This window comes from Canis aureus, chromosome 16 (assembly GCF_053574225.1).
Source record: "Canis aureus isolate CA01 chromosome 16, VMU_Caureus_v.1.0, whole genome shotgun sequence".
Classification (NCBI taxonomy): domain Eukaryota; kingdom Metazoa; phylum Chordata; class Mammalia; order Carnivora; family Canidae; genus Canis; species Canis aureus.
In genome coordinates this window covers 58,401,572-58,416,908 of record NC_135626.1, presented here as the reverse complement: position 1 = coordinate 58,416,908, position 15,337 = coordinate 58,401,572, and the positions used below count along the sequence as shown (strand labels likewise).

At 62.0% G+C, this 15,337-nt stretch overlaps 2 protein-coding genes across 7 annotated transcripts in view; one reads left to right on the top strand and one right to left on the bottom strand.

The window, feature by feature from the left end:
- Positions 1-6,263, top strand: part of RECQL5 (RecQ like helicase 5) — a 37,482-nt gene extending 31,219 nt beyond the window's left edge. The window contains exons 8-19 of one of the 6 annotated variants that reach the window (XM_077854234.1): positions 1,747-1,965; positions 2,219-2,318; positions 2,460-2,496; positions 2,593-2,651; positions 2,740-2,813; positions 3,181-3,274; positions 3,561-3,695; positions 3,999-4,564; positions 4,721-4,811; positions 5,037-5,261; positions 5,445-5,514; positions 5,607-6,263. In XM_077854234.1, coding sequence (XP_077710360.1) covers positions 1,747-1,965; positions 2,219-2,318; positions 2,460-2,496; positions 2,593-2,651; positions 2,740-2,813; positions 3,181-3,274; positions 3,561-3,695; positions 3,999-4,564; positions 4,721-4,811; positions 5,037-5,261; positions 5,445-5,514; positions 5,607-5,707 — 1,771 coding nt within the window. In that variant the 3' untranslated portion in view covers positions 5,708-6,263. Of the gene's footprint in view, positions 1-1,746; positions 1,966-2,218; positions 2,319-2,459; positions 2,497-2,592; positions 2,652-2,739; positions 2,814-3,180; positions 3,275-3,560; positions 3,696-3,998; positions 4,565-4,720; positions 4,812-5,036; positions 5,262-5,444; positions 5,515-5,606 lie in introns of those variants that run through there. The other 5 variants (XM_077854235.1, XM_077854236.1, XM_077854237.1 and 2 more) reach the window with 5 other exon arrangements.
- A 20-nt stretch (positions 6,264-6,283) lies between these two features.
- Positions 6,284-15,337, bottom strand: part of MYO15B (myosin XVB) — a 28,958-nt gene continuing 19,904 nt past the window's right edge. Inside the window, 27 exon segments of the mRNA XM_077852458.1 lie at positions 6,284-6,714; positions 6,882-7,022; positions 7,137-7,270; positions 7,454-7,587; positions 7,915-8,027; positions 8,266-8,408; positions 8,569-8,665; positions 8,771-8,848; positions 8,968-9,062; positions 9,153-9,268; positions 9,360-9,433; positions 10,128-10,204; positions 10,611-10,683; positions 10,773-10,836; positions 10,995-11,122; positions 11,475-11,641; positions 11,749-11,860; positions 12,105-12,246; positions 12,324-12,442; positions 12,663-12,781; positions 12,913-12,988; positions 13,520-13,579; positions 13,759-13,871; positions 14,316-14,523; positions 14,647-14,737; positions 14,816-15,041; positions 15,118-15,225. Of these exon segments, the coding sequence (XP_077708584.1) occupies positions 6,655-6,714; positions 6,882-7,022; positions 7,137-7,270; positions 7,454-7,587; positions 7,915-8,027; positions 8,266-8,408; positions 8,569-8,665; positions 8,771-8,848; positions 8,968-9,062; positions 9,153-9,268; positions 9,360-9,433; positions 10,128-10,204; positions 10,611-10,683; positions 10,773-10,836; positions 10,995-11,122; positions 11,475-11,641; positions 11,749-11,860; positions 12,105-12,246; positions 12,324-12,442; positions 12,663-12,781; positions 12,913-12,988; positions 13,520-13,579; positions 13,759-13,871; positions 14,316-14,523; positions 14,647-14,737; positions 14,816-15,041; positions 15,118-15,225 (3,068 nt within the window). The 3' untranslated portion in view covers positions 6,284-6,654.

Sequence of the window (15,337 nt, the reverse complement as noted above, 5' to 3'; positions counted from 1 at the left end):
CCTAGGAAAGAAAGTGACTGGTGGGGGAGCTGCCGGACCACCCACAAGGCCAGCCCCCTAGGGAGGCATGCTGGGGGTGACTTGAGAGTACCCTGCACTTGGCTTGCTTGCCTGCGAAGTGCCTGGTGTTCCTCAGCCCCAGGAGGAGGGGGGACACTACTGATCTCATTCTTCCCAAAGGGTGTTTGCTGGGGCCAGCTCTGCACGCCTGACCCTGGCCATCAGGGACGGGCTCCAGAGCTCAGTGGCTGGCAGGGCCCTTTGACATTTGGTTGGTCATGCCACCCCAGCAGACCAGGCTGTGCCCGGAGCAGGACAGGAGCCGACCCTAGCCCGCATCTGTGAGCTCTCAATGGAACCCTTTGAGTGTGAGCACAAAACCCCAGTGAGTCCGGGCTTGAGGGAGGGTGGGGGGAAGGAAGCCAGCCGTGTAGCCACACCACTTGGATGCCAGAGCCTCCCAGAGGCTGGACAGGCCGCCGCTCTGTGGACTCAGACTGGCAAGGGAAGCAGCCACACGTTCATTTTCCGAGTGGTGGGAGCACTGCCCTCTGCTGGCCGCCTGGGCCCCCTTGCCACCTCCTGCCCCTCAGAGCTGCATTCTCTAAACAAGGCACCCAGACCTCACTTCTTAAGGCCTGTGTAACAAGCCCTCAGGGTCTCAGCTCCTCAAAGAGTTTCTTGCAGTTCCAGGCGGTGTTCTGGTTAGAGAGTGATGCCACCTATTCTTGTCCTTGGGACGTGGCACCTGGACAGCCCTGACTCTGCTGCCCAATCTCTCGGGCTCCCCATCCCGTGCCACATTTCCATAGCGAGACTGGCCCTCTGCAAGGACCCTGATCTGTGGCCCCTCCAGGGGCCTCTGCAGCTGCCCCGAGGACCAACTGTGTCCCCATCCTGAGAGTCCTAGGAGAGACAGCTGCAGCTGGCACAGCAAGGGGCTGTGGCAGGGCTGAGGCACTGGGAGATGTAATGAGACTTCTGTCAGGGCTGATCTCCTCACTGCCCTCACCAGGGACCAGCATACGATGCCAGTCCTCAGAGCTGCTGGTTTCTGCTCTTGGGCGGTCCCCTAGCCCCGGGCTGTGTGTGCAGGCGGTCTTCTTGGGGACAGAGAAGGTCTCCAAGAGGTAGAAGCGGGACAGGGTTCCGAGTCTGGGGTAGGGCCACCTTGTGCTTCCCTCCTCCGCCTCCGGGAAAGGGTGAAGAGTAATCATGAGAGCTCACTGTGTGCCAGACGCTGTGCGCTGTGCCTCAGCGCCGTCTCCCCCAGCCCTGCACAGCCAGAGGAGCCAGTGCTCTTCTCGCATCGTTTCACAGGCAAGAATGTATAGGCTTTGAGCCATCAAATGCTTTCCCCAAGGATGCAGCCTCAGCAGCAGAGTCAGCATCTGTACCCAGAGCCGAAGCTATTCCCAGGACACCCCACCGCCGGAGGACAGAGTAGAGAGCAGGAGGCCAGGACCTAGAATAGCAACCTGTAGTGAAGCAGGACAGAATGGGGCTCATAGCCTGGCTCCTCTGGTTGTAGTGTATGACCTTGGGAAAGCTCCTTCACCTCACTGTTGTCGTCTGTAAAATGGGTGACCACGTGATGCCTTGATAGGCTCATACAGCATGAGGTGTGTGATACTGAGTGTGGTGCCCACATGTAATGCTCCTCAGCCAGAGTTTAGGGAGTGGGCAAATGAACACTAGCCTGCCCAGGTTCCTCACCCTTTGCCTCTGCTGTGCTGCCTCCGCCAGGTGCCGCCATGCTGCCATTGCCAAGTACTTTGGGGATGCGCCCCCTGCCTGCACCAAGGGCTGTGACCACTGCCGGGACCCTGCAGCCCTGCGGAAGCGACTGGATGCCTTGGAGCACAGCAGCAGCTGGAATAAGACTTGCATCGGGCCTTCCCAGGGGAATGGCTTTGACCCTGAGCTGTATGAGGGAGGCCGTCGGGGCTATGGGGGCTTCAGCAGGTGAGGGACTGTGAAGTCAGGGGTCCCCAAGCCACTGCAGATAGGCTGGTATTCTCCTGGTGCCAGGGCCAGACCAGTGGCGCCCCAGGGTCATCGTTCACTCCCTGTCCCCGTGGGCTATGTCAGAGCCAGCCAGGACCTTGGTGTTGCTCCTAGCTGCCAGCCTATTGGAAACATCAGTACCCCACCAGAGAAGCATGACAGGAGGGCAGAGCCCAGGTCCGGGGCTGCTTACACCTCACCTGTCCCCTAGGTATGATGAAGGTTCTGGAGGCAGTGGGGACGAGGGCAGAGACGAGGCCCACAAGCGGGAATGGAATCTCTTCTACCAGAAACAGATGAGCCTACGCAAGGTGAAGGGGGTTGGGGGCCTGATGGGGTCCCAAGTGGTACTCCATTCACACTCCCTCAGCCCCTGCCCTGGCACTGGCAGCACTGGGGGCTGTTCTACAGCCAAGCAAGGTGCTTCATAGGCGCTTCATGTCATCCTCCAGGGCAAAGACCCCAAGATAGAAGAATTTGTACCTCCAGGTCAGTACAGAAATGTCCCCAGGGGCCTTGGGGGGAGGGCTGGGGACTCCAGAAAGCAGAAAGTAGAGTGAAAGGACCTACCCCTCTTCCCCCCAGATGAGGACTGTCCCCTGAAGGAGGCTTCTAGCAGGAAGATCCCCAGACTCACTGTGAAGGTAAGCAGTGGGCAGCTACCCACACCTTCCCCCCTGACTCCTTTCCCAACCCTGAGGCCTAAGTGACCAACTTCCCTCCCCTGTGTAGGCCCGTGAGCACTGCCTGGGGCTTCTGGAGGAGGCTCTGAGCAGTAACTGCCAGGCCACAAGTACCACCCATGGGTGAGTGTCCCAGGTCACAGGGGACAAAGAGGCTTCCCCAAGCCCCTGTTCCTTGTAGACCACAAGAACGAACCCCCATCCCTCCTGGCTTATTTGGTCACCTTCTCCCCAGATCATGTCTCATCCTTCTCCCAGTGGCTGCAGGTCTCACAGCCCCACCAGGGGGCAGGCTTTGCCAGGACTGAGGGGCTGCCAGTGTCTGCTGGACAGAAAGCCACAGGGTGCCTGGAGTCCGAGTCGGAATCCTTATGCCCAAGGCCATTCCCACCAGGCCCTGAAGCCATCTCCAGGGTCCCCAGGGAGAATCCCATAGGAGCTCAACAGAAAGGGCTCAGGCCCACCTGATGCCTTGTGTTCATTCCCTCAGCCCTGATCTCCAGGCCAAGGCTGTGGAGCTGGAACATGAGATGTTCCGAAATGCCAAGATGGTCAACCTGTACAAGGCCAGCGTGCTGAAGAAGGTGGGCCCCGGGCAGGGTGTACTTTTGGGCTGGGGTGGAAGAGCCAGCCCCCATACCTTCCCGGGCTGTGTGGTTGCCCTGCTGGGAGGCCACTCACACAGAGGGGGCCTGACTGCCCTTCTTTGCTGGCTAGAAGATGTTTCTAGCCAACTGTGTCAGGACTAGAACTTGTCCAGTGTCCAGTTACTTGCAGCCATGAGTCCCAGAAGCCCACTTGTGGAAAGCCTGGGTTGGGGCTCTCAGGAGCTCGTGGAGGTTATGGCATCTCTGCCTTTCCCTGACTCAGGTGGCTGAGATCCACAGAGCCTCCAAGGATGGGCAGCTCTACGATGTGGGAAGCAATACCAGGAGTTGCAGCATGCATGCCCAGCCCCCAGAGCCCACTGAGTATGACATCCGGCCAGCCTCCCAGGTGTACTCGGTGAGCAGCATCCTAACATCCCCACAAAAACCTGGCTCTGGGACAGGCATTGCTTCCTTTGTCCTCACCCAGGGTGTAAGCACTTGCCCTCTCCTGGTGGTCCTGGCCCTGGGTGCCCTGCAGCAGGCCCTCCAGCTTTCCTGCCCGCGTCCTCCCCACCTCTGCGGCCCCCACGGCTCTTCTCTCCTCAATCTGACCCCCAGCAGTGTCCTGCCCAGTATCTCCCTCCTCTACTCCCCAGAGCCCACCAACTCAGCCATTCATGGATCACAGAGAGTGCCTTTGAGGGGGGTTGGGGGTCAGAACCTTCTCTTCTCTTCACAGCTCAAACCTAAGCGGGTGGGAGCTGGTTTCCCCAGGGGCTCCTGCCCATTTCGGACAGCCACTGAGCTGATGGAGAAGACTCAGGCCGAGGAGCGAGCCCCGCAGCCTGTGCAGGAAGGTAAGCGAGAGCCCCCCAGCCAGCCTTGTGGCCTCCAGGATGAGGACTGCAGCAAGGCCCTCCCTGGGCCCAGAGCAGAGGCTCCTGGAAGCAGTTTTCATTGTGGAGGATCCTCCCCTGAGAAGACGGGGAAAAGCCCCTCCAAGGGTGGTCCCCTTGCCAAGGCCCGGGCCAGTAAGAAGCAGCAGCTCCTAGCCGCAGCGGCCCTCAAGGATTCTCAGAACATCACCCGCTTCTGCCTAAGGGCCAAGAGCCCGTCTCCCCTCACCTCAGCCCCAGGGGCGGAAGATGCCGGCCCTGGCCCTTCGTGTGAGGGAATGCGGGGACCCCCAGCAGCCCCAGAGAAGTGCGCAGGGGAGGAGGATGGAGCCCTGGGGTGTTTGGCTGCGCACCCCCAGACCAAGGAGTGTACCAGGGAGAGGCCAAGGTAAGGGCCCTGCTAGTTCTGAAATTCTCTGGAATCCTCTTTGCTAACTGGGCCTCTGAAGTTCTGTCCCTTCCTGGGCTGCGTTGTGCTGGGCGGGCAGAGCTGAGGGTGTGGCCGGTGGCTGGAGCTCTCACACCTACTCTCCCCTCTGGCCAGAGCCTACACACTTGGAGACCAGGGGTCCCCTGAAGGCCAGCCCATCCCCACAGAGGAGACCCCCAGGGGCAAGCGGCCCAGACCCCAGCAGGTACTGACAGGGACAAGGGCACAGGGGAGGAGGCCTGCAGACCAGGCTGCTATCTGTTCTTCTCTGGACTAGGGGTTTGGGGGAAGATCATCTCTTTTTATATCCCAGGGATAGATGGCACAGGTTGGAGGTAGCCAGCGGATGCTGAGGCCCAGTCTTCTAGAATGACGGGTGGGGCCACTGACAGGGAGTCCAGGAGTGACTCTCCACTCTCGTCCGACACAGGAGAACCTAGAGAACCAGACTCAGAAGAGGCCTCGCCCCTCAGCCAATGCCTCCGTCTTAGCTGAGGCCAAGGACGGCATCCCGGCCTGGAATCAGGACACCTTGAACCCCACGGCCCAAGGCTCCTGCCTTCTCCCAGCCCCTGGCATCTCTCTTAAGGAGGCTGCAAACATTGTGGTCAAATGCCTGACCCCTTTCTACAAGGAGGGCAAGTTTGCATCCAAGGTAGGGTAGGTGGGTGGGTTCTGCTCTGGCCTGGGCCCTTGGGTGCAGTGGGGTCAGGGGGTGGAGCCGAGGGCAAGGCAGGGCAGAAGCAGGCTAACCTTGCCTTGGTTCATGGCTGAGGGCTATTGGCAGGGGGCAGGGCAGGGGTCCATGCCCTTGGCTCCTGTCACCTTCTGCCTCCAGGAATTGTTTAAAGCCTTCGCCCGCCACCTCTCACACTCGCTGACTCAGAAGGCCTCTCCTGGAAGGAGCGGTGAGTGCCCACCTCACCAGGCCAGGGGGTGCTCTCGGGGCTCGGTGGTGGGGAGGGTACTGGCCCTCATTTCTGCCTTCCTGAATCTGTAGTGAAGGAAGAGGCCCAGACTTTCATCAATCAGTTTTTTCACGGTCGGGCCCGGTGCGAGAGCGAAGCTGACTGGCATGGCCTGTGTGACCCACAGAGATGACCAGCTACTGCCCACCAGGGCCAGAGTGCTCCCCAAGCCTCAGCTGTAGGAAAGCCTGCAGCTGTCGGGGCGTCATTTTCCTCAGGATCCGTACCTTGCTTTGGAGACGGCCCTAGACTCTTTCCAGATCGAGGCAAGAGGCCAGCCACTCTGCCTACAAGGTCTCGGGTCATCTTCTCCTTGCTTCCCTACCTCTCTGGGCTGGGTTTTCTGAACCAGATCACCAGATTAGAAGGGGTTGGGGTGGGGTGGCCGCTGCCAGGGGAACAGGAGGAAGGAGTGGTCTGTGTACCGCCTGTACTTAACAAATTGTAGACCAGGCCAAGGCCCCCTGTCCAAGGCTTTGGGCTGTCTCAGGAAGAGCCCTGCTGGCCTCGGGTCCTTGACCCACTACCCCTTTCCCTGGTGATGCCAGCTTCAATCCTGGCCCCAGGTGCAGAGCTCGGGAGGAGGGCAGCAGCCAGGCCTTGCTCTCTGCTCAGTTCCTGGGTCAGGAAGGCCGAGCCGGCCAGAGATTCAGCAGAGAAATAAAATCCTCTTGGTTTTGACACACACACCACATCCCCAAACACAGCCTTTTTCTCTTAGGAGTTTTATTTCTGCAGAGTTTGCTCCTCTGAGGTCTGGATTCATGCTTACATTGAGCATGGGGCCAGGTGGGCATCCCTCCAGCCTGGGCAGCACTGGATGCCCAAGTGAGTTCCCTGCAGTGCCCACCTGGGCCCCCCCAGGGGGGATCCTACTGCTCTTTCTCAGTAGACGTCATTGTAGCAGCTCCTGCCTTGTGGCCTCCACATGGGCCAGAAGCTATGGCAGGTTCCAGAACAGCCAAGTGGGGAAGTCCAAACCAACGGCATGACAGCACCCAAGAGAGACCTTCCCAGTCAGACTTGGACCTGGGAGGGGCCCCTTCCTCGTTTCATCCCTTCCCCCACTCCTCTCGGCCTCTACTTGGAAGGAAGGCCTCTGTCTGTCAGGAAGACGATGGTGTGCATCAGTTCCTGGGCCTGCCCGGGAACAGGCACACGTATGAGGACAGGGCTCCCCGGTGTGCCCCCACCTCTGCCCTGGCCCACACCACACCCGAGCCACAGGCCTGGGCCCAGGCTCTGGGAACACCTGGGTCAGGCACGCCTGCCTCACCAGGGTGTTATCAGAGGCCCTGGCCACTCACCTTCAGCAGCTCAAACCAGATGGTCTGGGGGTTGTCGGCAGAGCCATAGTTGAGTTCCAGGCCAGGGGGCCCCTCACTCTCCAGGGGGCTCAGGAGGTGGAGCCGGTGCAGGTCCTTCAGGGTGATGGAGCAGCACTGTTTCTGGGGCCGTGGAGACAGCAGAGCTTGGTCTCTCTCCTCTCACCCATGGTGACCCCTCCCCTGAATATGGTGCAGGGGTGCTCCAGCCAGCACTGGGGCAGGAGCCTGGCCCACCTGGCTGCAGGGGTCCATGACGATGAGATGCTGGTGGTTCAGTCCCAGGAGGCTGGGTCCAGGCAGGGCCATTTGACTCACCCGCAGCACCACATAGACAGTGTAGCCAAAGAGGGGCAGCTGGCTCACAGCCTCTGGGAAGGGAGGGGCCATGATAGGCGTTCCGGCCATCCAGGCCTTGGGACCTGCTCAACTTGGCCCCCACGGTGGATGTGAGGGGCAGGGCAGGTAGAGAAGCTTCCTCAGCCCCTCCACCTTCACCCATGCCCTCCTGGGCCTCCTGCCTCAGCCCCTGTAACTCCCAGGCCCAGACCCACCAATGAAGCTGATCTGTGCCTCCTGGGAGTTGTAGACTTGCAGTTGCCTCAGCTCCTGGTCTATCAGTTTCTTTATGATAGGTATGTTCACGTGCCCTCGCAGCGGCTTTGGCAAGTAATTCAGCATGTCTTGCCTAGGACAGACTGGTCAGTCAAGGCTGGGTGTACAGCAGGTGCTAAATAAATGAGCAGGGGCTACTGGGGGTGAGACTGGGGATCCAGATTTACGAGTGAGGTGTGGGCCCTGCCCACGAGGAGCATGGGGTGGGAAGGTCAGCCTCCTCTGCTCCAGGACTATCAGGTTAAGGCTGTGGAAGGTATAAGTTGAGTGGCCTTGACCTTGGGGGACTGGGTGGGGGGTGGGGGTGCTGAAGGAGAGGCCCTTGGGGTATGTGCTGAGGTAGACCTCCGCACCCCCAGGGACAGAGGGTGGATGGAGGTGGGGAGCCATGCTCACTCACTCCGAGTAGTCCTCTTGGTCCTGGCTGCGGTGCTGCAGGGCAGCCAGCCTGGCGAGTTGGGTGTCTGCCTGGGGGTTGACCAACAGCTTCCCCTGTAGGTAATCCCGCAGCACCTGAGAGGGGGCAGCAGTGAGCAGAGCGCCCCCCCCCCCCCCCCCCCGCCACCGCTGTGCCCAAAGCTCCCACGTGGTGGTGGCTCCTGGGGCCCAAGTCTGGTCCTGTCACCATCTCTCCTTGCGAGGGCGGAGGCTTGGAGGTCCCCCACCCAGGCAGGGGCTCGTTTGCAAGCTGCAGCCCTGGGTCAAGCGACCTGTAGGCTGCATGTAGCCCGGGGTGGGGGTGGCAGCTGACCTGCTTGTAGTGGGTGGTGATGTAGGTGGGATTGTCGAAATGCAGTGGGGTCTCCCAGATGAGCCGCCGGCTGTGCAGGCTTGTGTCCTGCTCCACCACGCTGTTGAGGTACTCGTGGGGCAGCAGGGGCCGCACCAGCTCGCCTGTGTGGGGAGCCCAGGTCCACAGCCCACCCTGACCTCCAGGGCCAGCCCTGCCCGCCCCAGCACAGGAATTTGCCTCATTCATGGCCACACAACCAGCAGATGAGCCACCTCTTGGAATCCAGCCTGGCCCCACTCCCTCCCCAGGCAAGAGACTCACCTTCCTTTTTGATGAGGAAGAGGGCAAATTCTTGCATTTCCTGGGGGTCCGTGATGCCCATTTGCTGACACAGCTCCTCCAGCACTTCTGCCGCCACCTGGGCATATAGGTGGGGGCTGTGATGGGTGGGGGGACGGGAGGCTGGGTGGGTCCCCAGAACTGGTGCCGCAGCTTTCCTGTGTCTCACTGACCCCATGCTCACCGTGAAAGTCTGGATAGTAGTTCTGTAGTCCACACCCCCTGGCAGGTGAATTAGAAGGGAGCGCATTCCTTGCCCTTTCTGTGGAAGCAGGTTAGGGGTCAGTCCATCAGTGGCCAGAGGCCCCAACTCCCTGACCCCATCCAGGAGTCCTATCATGCCCAGCCTTGTGTACCCCCCACCACCCCTGCCCCCAGTACCAGGAAAGCCTGAATTTCACCCAGGGAGGGCAGCCGCTGGCGCCCCCCATACTTGACTGTGCGCTGCAGGTGCTCCTGGCTGTTCCGGGCCAGCTCTGCAGAGGGGAAGCAGGCTGGGGTGGGCCTCTCCACACCCCTCCCCAAAGCTGCTGAACCCCAACCTGGAAGTCCCTCCCATAAGGCACCTTGGCTTGAGCCCGAATTTTGCAGAAACTTGATCACATAGGGCATCAGCGTGGCTGACGGGGAGAAGCAGCCCGTGAGGAGGCTGAGGAGGTTCCAGCCACGGGTACAGTGTTCCCTACAGGGTGGAAAGCTGGGCTTCAGGCTGGCCAGACCACGCCGTGGCCCCAGGCTGCCCTCCGCCATTCACCCTGGCCCCGCATACTCACGGCTGAGGGTGACAGGTGACTTGCTTGATGACTTGGCAGTAAATCTCATCCCTGAGGTTCTCCTCCCGGCATAGCTGTGGGGACAGAAGAGCAGGGGACAGGGTGGCACGGGAGCTGAAGTCAAGGAGAGATCCTGCTGCTGGCTTCGGATGGGGGCCCATCTCTGGGTCTTTGACACAGCTTGTGCCCGACTGGCCACTCCCTACGTCACTATCTTCATCTGCTTATGGGCTACCCTCAGACCTGCCTTCTCTGCTGGCTCCCTTTATCCCCTTGACCTCAGGGGGTGCAGCGCCCTTGGGATCCACCCCTGCACTCCCCGCCCCGGTGAGCTCAGCCGCTCCCACTTGCTGAGGACTACCAGTGCCAGCAGACTTCTCGCTTGAACCCAGGCACCCCCCTTGGAAGACCAGACTTCACATTTCATGATTCCAAAACAGATTCCTGCATCAACCCAGACCTGTTCCTCCCTTACACCTCCATATGGAAGACGATCATTGCTCTGGCCAAGGCCTCAGCAACATCCCTGGCTCCTCTCTGTCACACACCACATATAATTCACAGCAAATCCTGTTGCTCCGCGTCTTCCCTCTGCTGCTACCGCTGGGCCTGGCCAGCACCATCCCTCACCTGTGATCATTGCAATAACCTCCTCTGGCGCTCACATCCCTGGGAAGGGGTGGCAAACAGGCCCAGGCGGGAGGACAGGAACAGATCCTCAGGGCACACGGTCTCCCTGCAGCTTTCAGCACACAAGCTCTTGCTTACCTTCAGCAGCTCATAAAGGAGCTCCAAGTCATTCTTGCCCCGGGGCTTAGGCTGGTCCCCCATAAATTGCATCAGAACTGCAGGCAGGATGAGAAGCATGGTGAGCTGGGTTGGGGGCCTGGCTGTGGCGCATGCCGTTGCTAGACAGGGCTTTCCCTTGTCATCTCATGCCTGGCTTGCAAAAACGCATGTGAGGCAGGTAAAGCAGTCTCCGCTTTACCAGTGAGGAAGCGGCTCAGAGAGGTTCCGGGGGCACCTGTGGCTGCACACAGCACATAGCCAGCTGGACGTAGCACTGCCTTCCTGCCCAGGCTCCACGCAACCCACCACCCTTGGGTGTGAGTAGAAGTAGGTGAGGGCTGTGGGGGTTTAGTAGCCACCAGTGAGCTTCCCTCAGTTGACAAACCCAAGGCAAGAAGGTGACCTGGTGCCTAGGTCCGAGGCAGCACAGACACGGGGACCCAGGATGCTGTGGTCACTCACCCCGGAAGCTTTCCACAGCCTGCTTGTTTGTGTCCTCATCACTGAGGCTGATGAGTGATTCTTTAATGGGAGCCTGTGGCCAAAGAGACTGGATTGTGGGTCCAGGGGCCCCCATGGACCCCCAGAGGGCAGGCTCGACCCTTCCCCACCTGTCCCCCTCACCTTGGTGTACTGTACCAGGCTGGCCATGGCCATGTCCTTAGCAAGTCCATCTGTCTGGTCCAGCCTGAGGGAGGAGAAGGAAGGACAGCCCCGCTTGCTCGGCCCTCCAGCCCCCATCCCAGGTTGTGGGTTGTGCAGGGAGGGTGTAAGAGCACTGGCCCGGTGGCTGAGCTCAGGGAGACTGAGGACAGGCAGGCAGAAGGGTGGGTCCCGGGCACTCACAAGGCCTGGGGCTTCCGGAAGTGGTACAGGGCGAATTCCTGCATGGTGTAGCTGTGGGAGTCCGTGGACAGGGAGGCGTAGGCGATGGAGTCCTCACTGTGTGCCTGGCTCCAGGGGCGGACATGGCGCTGGGGGCACAGGAGACCTCATGCCACCCGAGTGCCCACTGGCCTGTCCAGGGGCACTGCCCAGCCCCCAGCCCAGCCCAAGAGGCGCAGCCAGGGCAGCAGCAGTGAGCACACCACCAGAAGCCAGGGAAGTCAAGAGGCGTTTATTGAGCATCTTCTAGGACAGCCCCTGCCCACAAGGAGCTCACACTCTTGCTGGGGAGACAAGGCAGGAAGTCGGGAGACGCAGGGGCAGTGTCAGGCCAAGCGCTCCCGCCCGGCAGCAGGTGGTCCTGGCCGCTCAGGGGCAATTGAGCCCTTTCCTCCTCGACGCCTAGTCGGGCCGCGCTTCGGCCTCTCCCGTCTTCCTCACCTCCACGGCCCCGTCCCAGGGAGCCAGCCCCGGCTCCCTGGGCTGCAGCTGACTCTGGTGCCGGCCGCTCCTCTCAGGCGAGAAGGAAAAGTCTGGAGCCGCCGCTGGCTGAACTAGGTCGGCAGGGAAGAGTCCAGAGCGGCTGCCAGTGGAGCCAAACTGCCAGCCTGGAAGGCACCCAGGGACAGCGCCTCAGCCACCCGCCCCCTGCCCCTGGGCGGCTCCGCCGTGCGCTGCCCTCCCCGAGCGCGGCCCCGCCTGCCCGCAGCGATACCGGGCTCCAGGGTGGCCACAGGCAGCAGCTTGATGAGGTCCCCACGGTGGAAGCTCAGGAGGCTGTGGTCGTCGGTGATGTAGCTGCGTAGGGCGACGACATAGCCGGAGTCCTGCAGGCGGGACGGTGAGCAGGCAGGGAGCCAGGGAGCCCACCTGCCCCTCCTGCTCTCCCTGGTGGTCTCATGCCCCCCACACTCGAGTTCCCCAAGGCCTGAACCCCAGCCCCCCCACTGGCGGCTTGAGGGAGCTTGGCTGACAGCCCTGAACGCAGCCAGCCGGATGCAGCCCGGGCCAAGGCCCCCCGACCGGGCCCCTAGCCCCCCAGCCCAGCGCCCCCTGCCCGCCCGCACTTGCCTTCCTGAGCTCACGCAGGAACAGCTCAACCATGGCCTTGATGGTGCTCGCCCGCGCCGTGTGCAGCACCAGCTGCTCGCTCTTCAGCGACAGCTCCAGGGTGGAGCTGCCCCGGCACTCGATGCCCAGCAGCTCAGCATAGCTGTGCACAGGGGGCGGTATGAGCCCCGGCTCCCCCCCACCGCCCCTCGGCCCTGCCCCACCACCGCCCAGGTTCACCTGTATGAGCAGAGGGTCTTCAGCTGGTTGAGGTGGAAGCTGGGGACTTTGGTCACCTTGAGCAGTCTCAGCCCCCGGTGGGACACGCCCAGCAGCTGCACATCACTGCTGCTCTCACACTGCCCGGAAGGTGGGGGGTCACAGACAGGCTCCGGGTCCCCACCACCAACCAAGACACCCCGGGGCCGCCCAGGGTGAGCACTGTTCTTCGTCCTTCCGGTGGGGTCCACCCACCCCAACCCCGGTTCTCATCCCTGCCTCAGGGGCCCATGTTGAGCGTGCTTGGGATCCAGACTGGGGTGCTGACACTCCCACAGCCCTACGTCCAGGCTCACTGACCGAGACAGGGAAAATTCGGGAGAAGTAATTGGCCCAGTTGTCCCTAGCGGCCACCACGATGCGCTTCTTGACATTGTCCTCGGTGGTATCCAGCGAGTCCAGGCCCACCTCCAGGTCTTCTGTGGGCAGGAACAGCCCCGGACTGGCCTCAGGCTCCCTCACAGGGGGCACCCCAGAGTTTGCTCCCTCCAGACAGGCAGACCCAGTCCCAGCACTTCAGCTCCCTGATCCCAGGGTCCCTGGACCCTACCCAGCAGATTTTTCATTTTGCTCCGCTCATCCTCGGTGATCCGGATGCAGGACTTGGCAAAGGTGTCCTTCAGGATCTGGGGGCAGAGCCAAGTGGTCACCACCAGATCCCTATGCCAGAGCTCACCATGGACGCAGCCACACTGGGAGGAAAAGCTGGAGAGCCCGGGGGCAAGGGTGGAGCAGGACGGATGTGGGGCCTCTGAGTCCAGGGCCACCCCGGCCCAGAGCTCCCCCTCGCCTCCCTCAACCACGTGCACTAGTGGGCTGAAGTTCCTCGGAGGGGAGGGGGGATGGCTACAAAATTTGGGGGAAGAGACAGGGTCCCAGGAGCATCCAGGGGTGGCATAGGGACAAGCATCAGGGAGCATCTGCTGTGTGCCAGGGCCTGTGTTGGGGACCGTATACACTTCGTTTTGAATCCTCATTGCCCGCCAGCAGTGGTCCTTCCTCTCGGGGATGCGGTGAGGGTTAAGGACGCAGGGCTTGAAACCTGCCCTCTGAGCGCCGGCTGCCAGCCTGGACCTCACACGGCCCGGCCATAACCTGGCCCAGGTGCTGCTGCAGTCCCTCCCTCCGGCCACGCGGCAGGTGGGCGGGGCTCTCACCTGCTCACAGAGGAGCCTGAGGCAGTAGGGGTGGCTGAAGTTCTCCCGGGGGTAGAACACCTGGAGAGGCAGCGGGGGAGAGCAGATGGGAATGGTGCCCTGCCCGCCTGCCACCCAGACCCAGGAGGAAAACCGGCCCGAGGAGGTGGGTGGTGGGGAGGTGCGGGGGTGCCACCCACAGCGTGCCGTGCACCCCCCAGCCCAGAGGGGCCCGGCTGCGGCCCTGCCCCCGTGCCCACCTCCTTGCGCAGGAACAGCTTCCAGGACGTGCTGACATAGGAGAAGCACACGCTGCCAGAGGGCGGGAGCAGCTGGGTGGACACTCCCTGGTCCTCCATGGGCTCCATCAAGCCTGGCAGACGGAGGGGCCGAAGGGTTTCAGGCGAGGAGCTGCCAGAGCCAGAAGGACAGGGACACGAGGACAGAAGACACTCCCCTCCCTAGGGCCCAGCTCCACCTTTGCTGCCTCACTTGCCCACCTCCCATCTCCAGCCTCCATTTCCAGCTCTCAAACTCTCCCTGCCGTCCCTGACCACGTCAGCAGGGCCACTAGGTTCCCGATGGAGCCACCAGGTTGCGTTGAGGACAACACCCCGGGACAGTGCTCTGAAGCCACTCAGGCCCCAGAGGTGCCCGGGGCCCTGCCCTAGCCAAGAACGCGGAAGCTGGGGCTCATGGCTCCAAAGTCCAGAAGCCTGAGACCCGGGTGGCTGACCTCAGCCTTGAGGCCTGAGAAGCCGCTGGGACCCTGCCCTGTCTGTGCAGCCCCCTCGGCAGAGGACAGGCGGGTCCTTACCACGGGGCCCAGGGGAAAGTGTGTCCGGGGCCTCAGGCGGCGGCAGCGGGGGTGCTGGCGGAGGCGGGGGTGCCTGGGCAGAGGGTGGGGTCTGGCCAAAGGGATCCAGCTTCTCCTTGATGGAAGTGGAAGGCCCCAGCTGTGGTGGGACCTTGGGCCGAGGAGCCACGGCTGGTGGGGGGCCCTTTCCTGGGCTGGGGGACGGCATCTGGGGAAGGTCAGAGAGAGTACACCGCTGGGTCTGGGGGTAAGGCCAGCTTTACCCCAGAGACCCCAGACTCCCGAGGTGGGAAGCCACACCCTGCGCCCCCTGCACGGGATGGGGCCTCACCGACATGGGGACATGGGTGTTGCTGATCCCCAGCTTAGCCAGAGCCTCATCCTTAGGGTTGTTTTTCTTCAGGAACATTTTTGAGGGCTTCCTGAGAGAAGGAAGAGGTCCTAAGTCCACAGGATGACTCCCGGGGGTGTAGGTGGTCCTGGGCACCCCCGAGGCCCACCTGGATGGCTGCACTGGCACAGGGACAGGGCCTGGGCGGCTCTGGTACATGCGGATGATGTTCCGGATTTCCCTGCTCGGCTCTGCCCGCTGTCGGGACTCTGGCTTAGGAGCATCAGCAGGCTCCGCCTTCCGGGCCGCCGGCTTAGCCTCAGCCTCTTGTGCAGCTTTGGCCTTACTTTGCGTCACTGGCTTCTTTACTATGGGGGGAGGCGGTGGGGATGGCTCTGACCAGGAGAAGAAGAAACACATGAGACCCTGTGCATACCCCCAGGGCCAGGCCCTCCCCCCAGGCCCCACCACCTGCTCTTGTTTCCTCCTCGTCCTGTTCCTCCTCATCCTGCTCCTCTGCCTGGGGAATCTGTATCTTGGGTGGAGGCTTCACTGTCTTCACCTTGATCTGCTGCTGCCCTGTAAGTGCCCCCAGGTGGCCCGGTCACTCTCCCCTGGCCTGCCCATCGGGCTCCTAGACAGGCTGCATTAACCCAGGGGAGGAGAGTGCGCCCCCTGTGCCCCAGCCAGG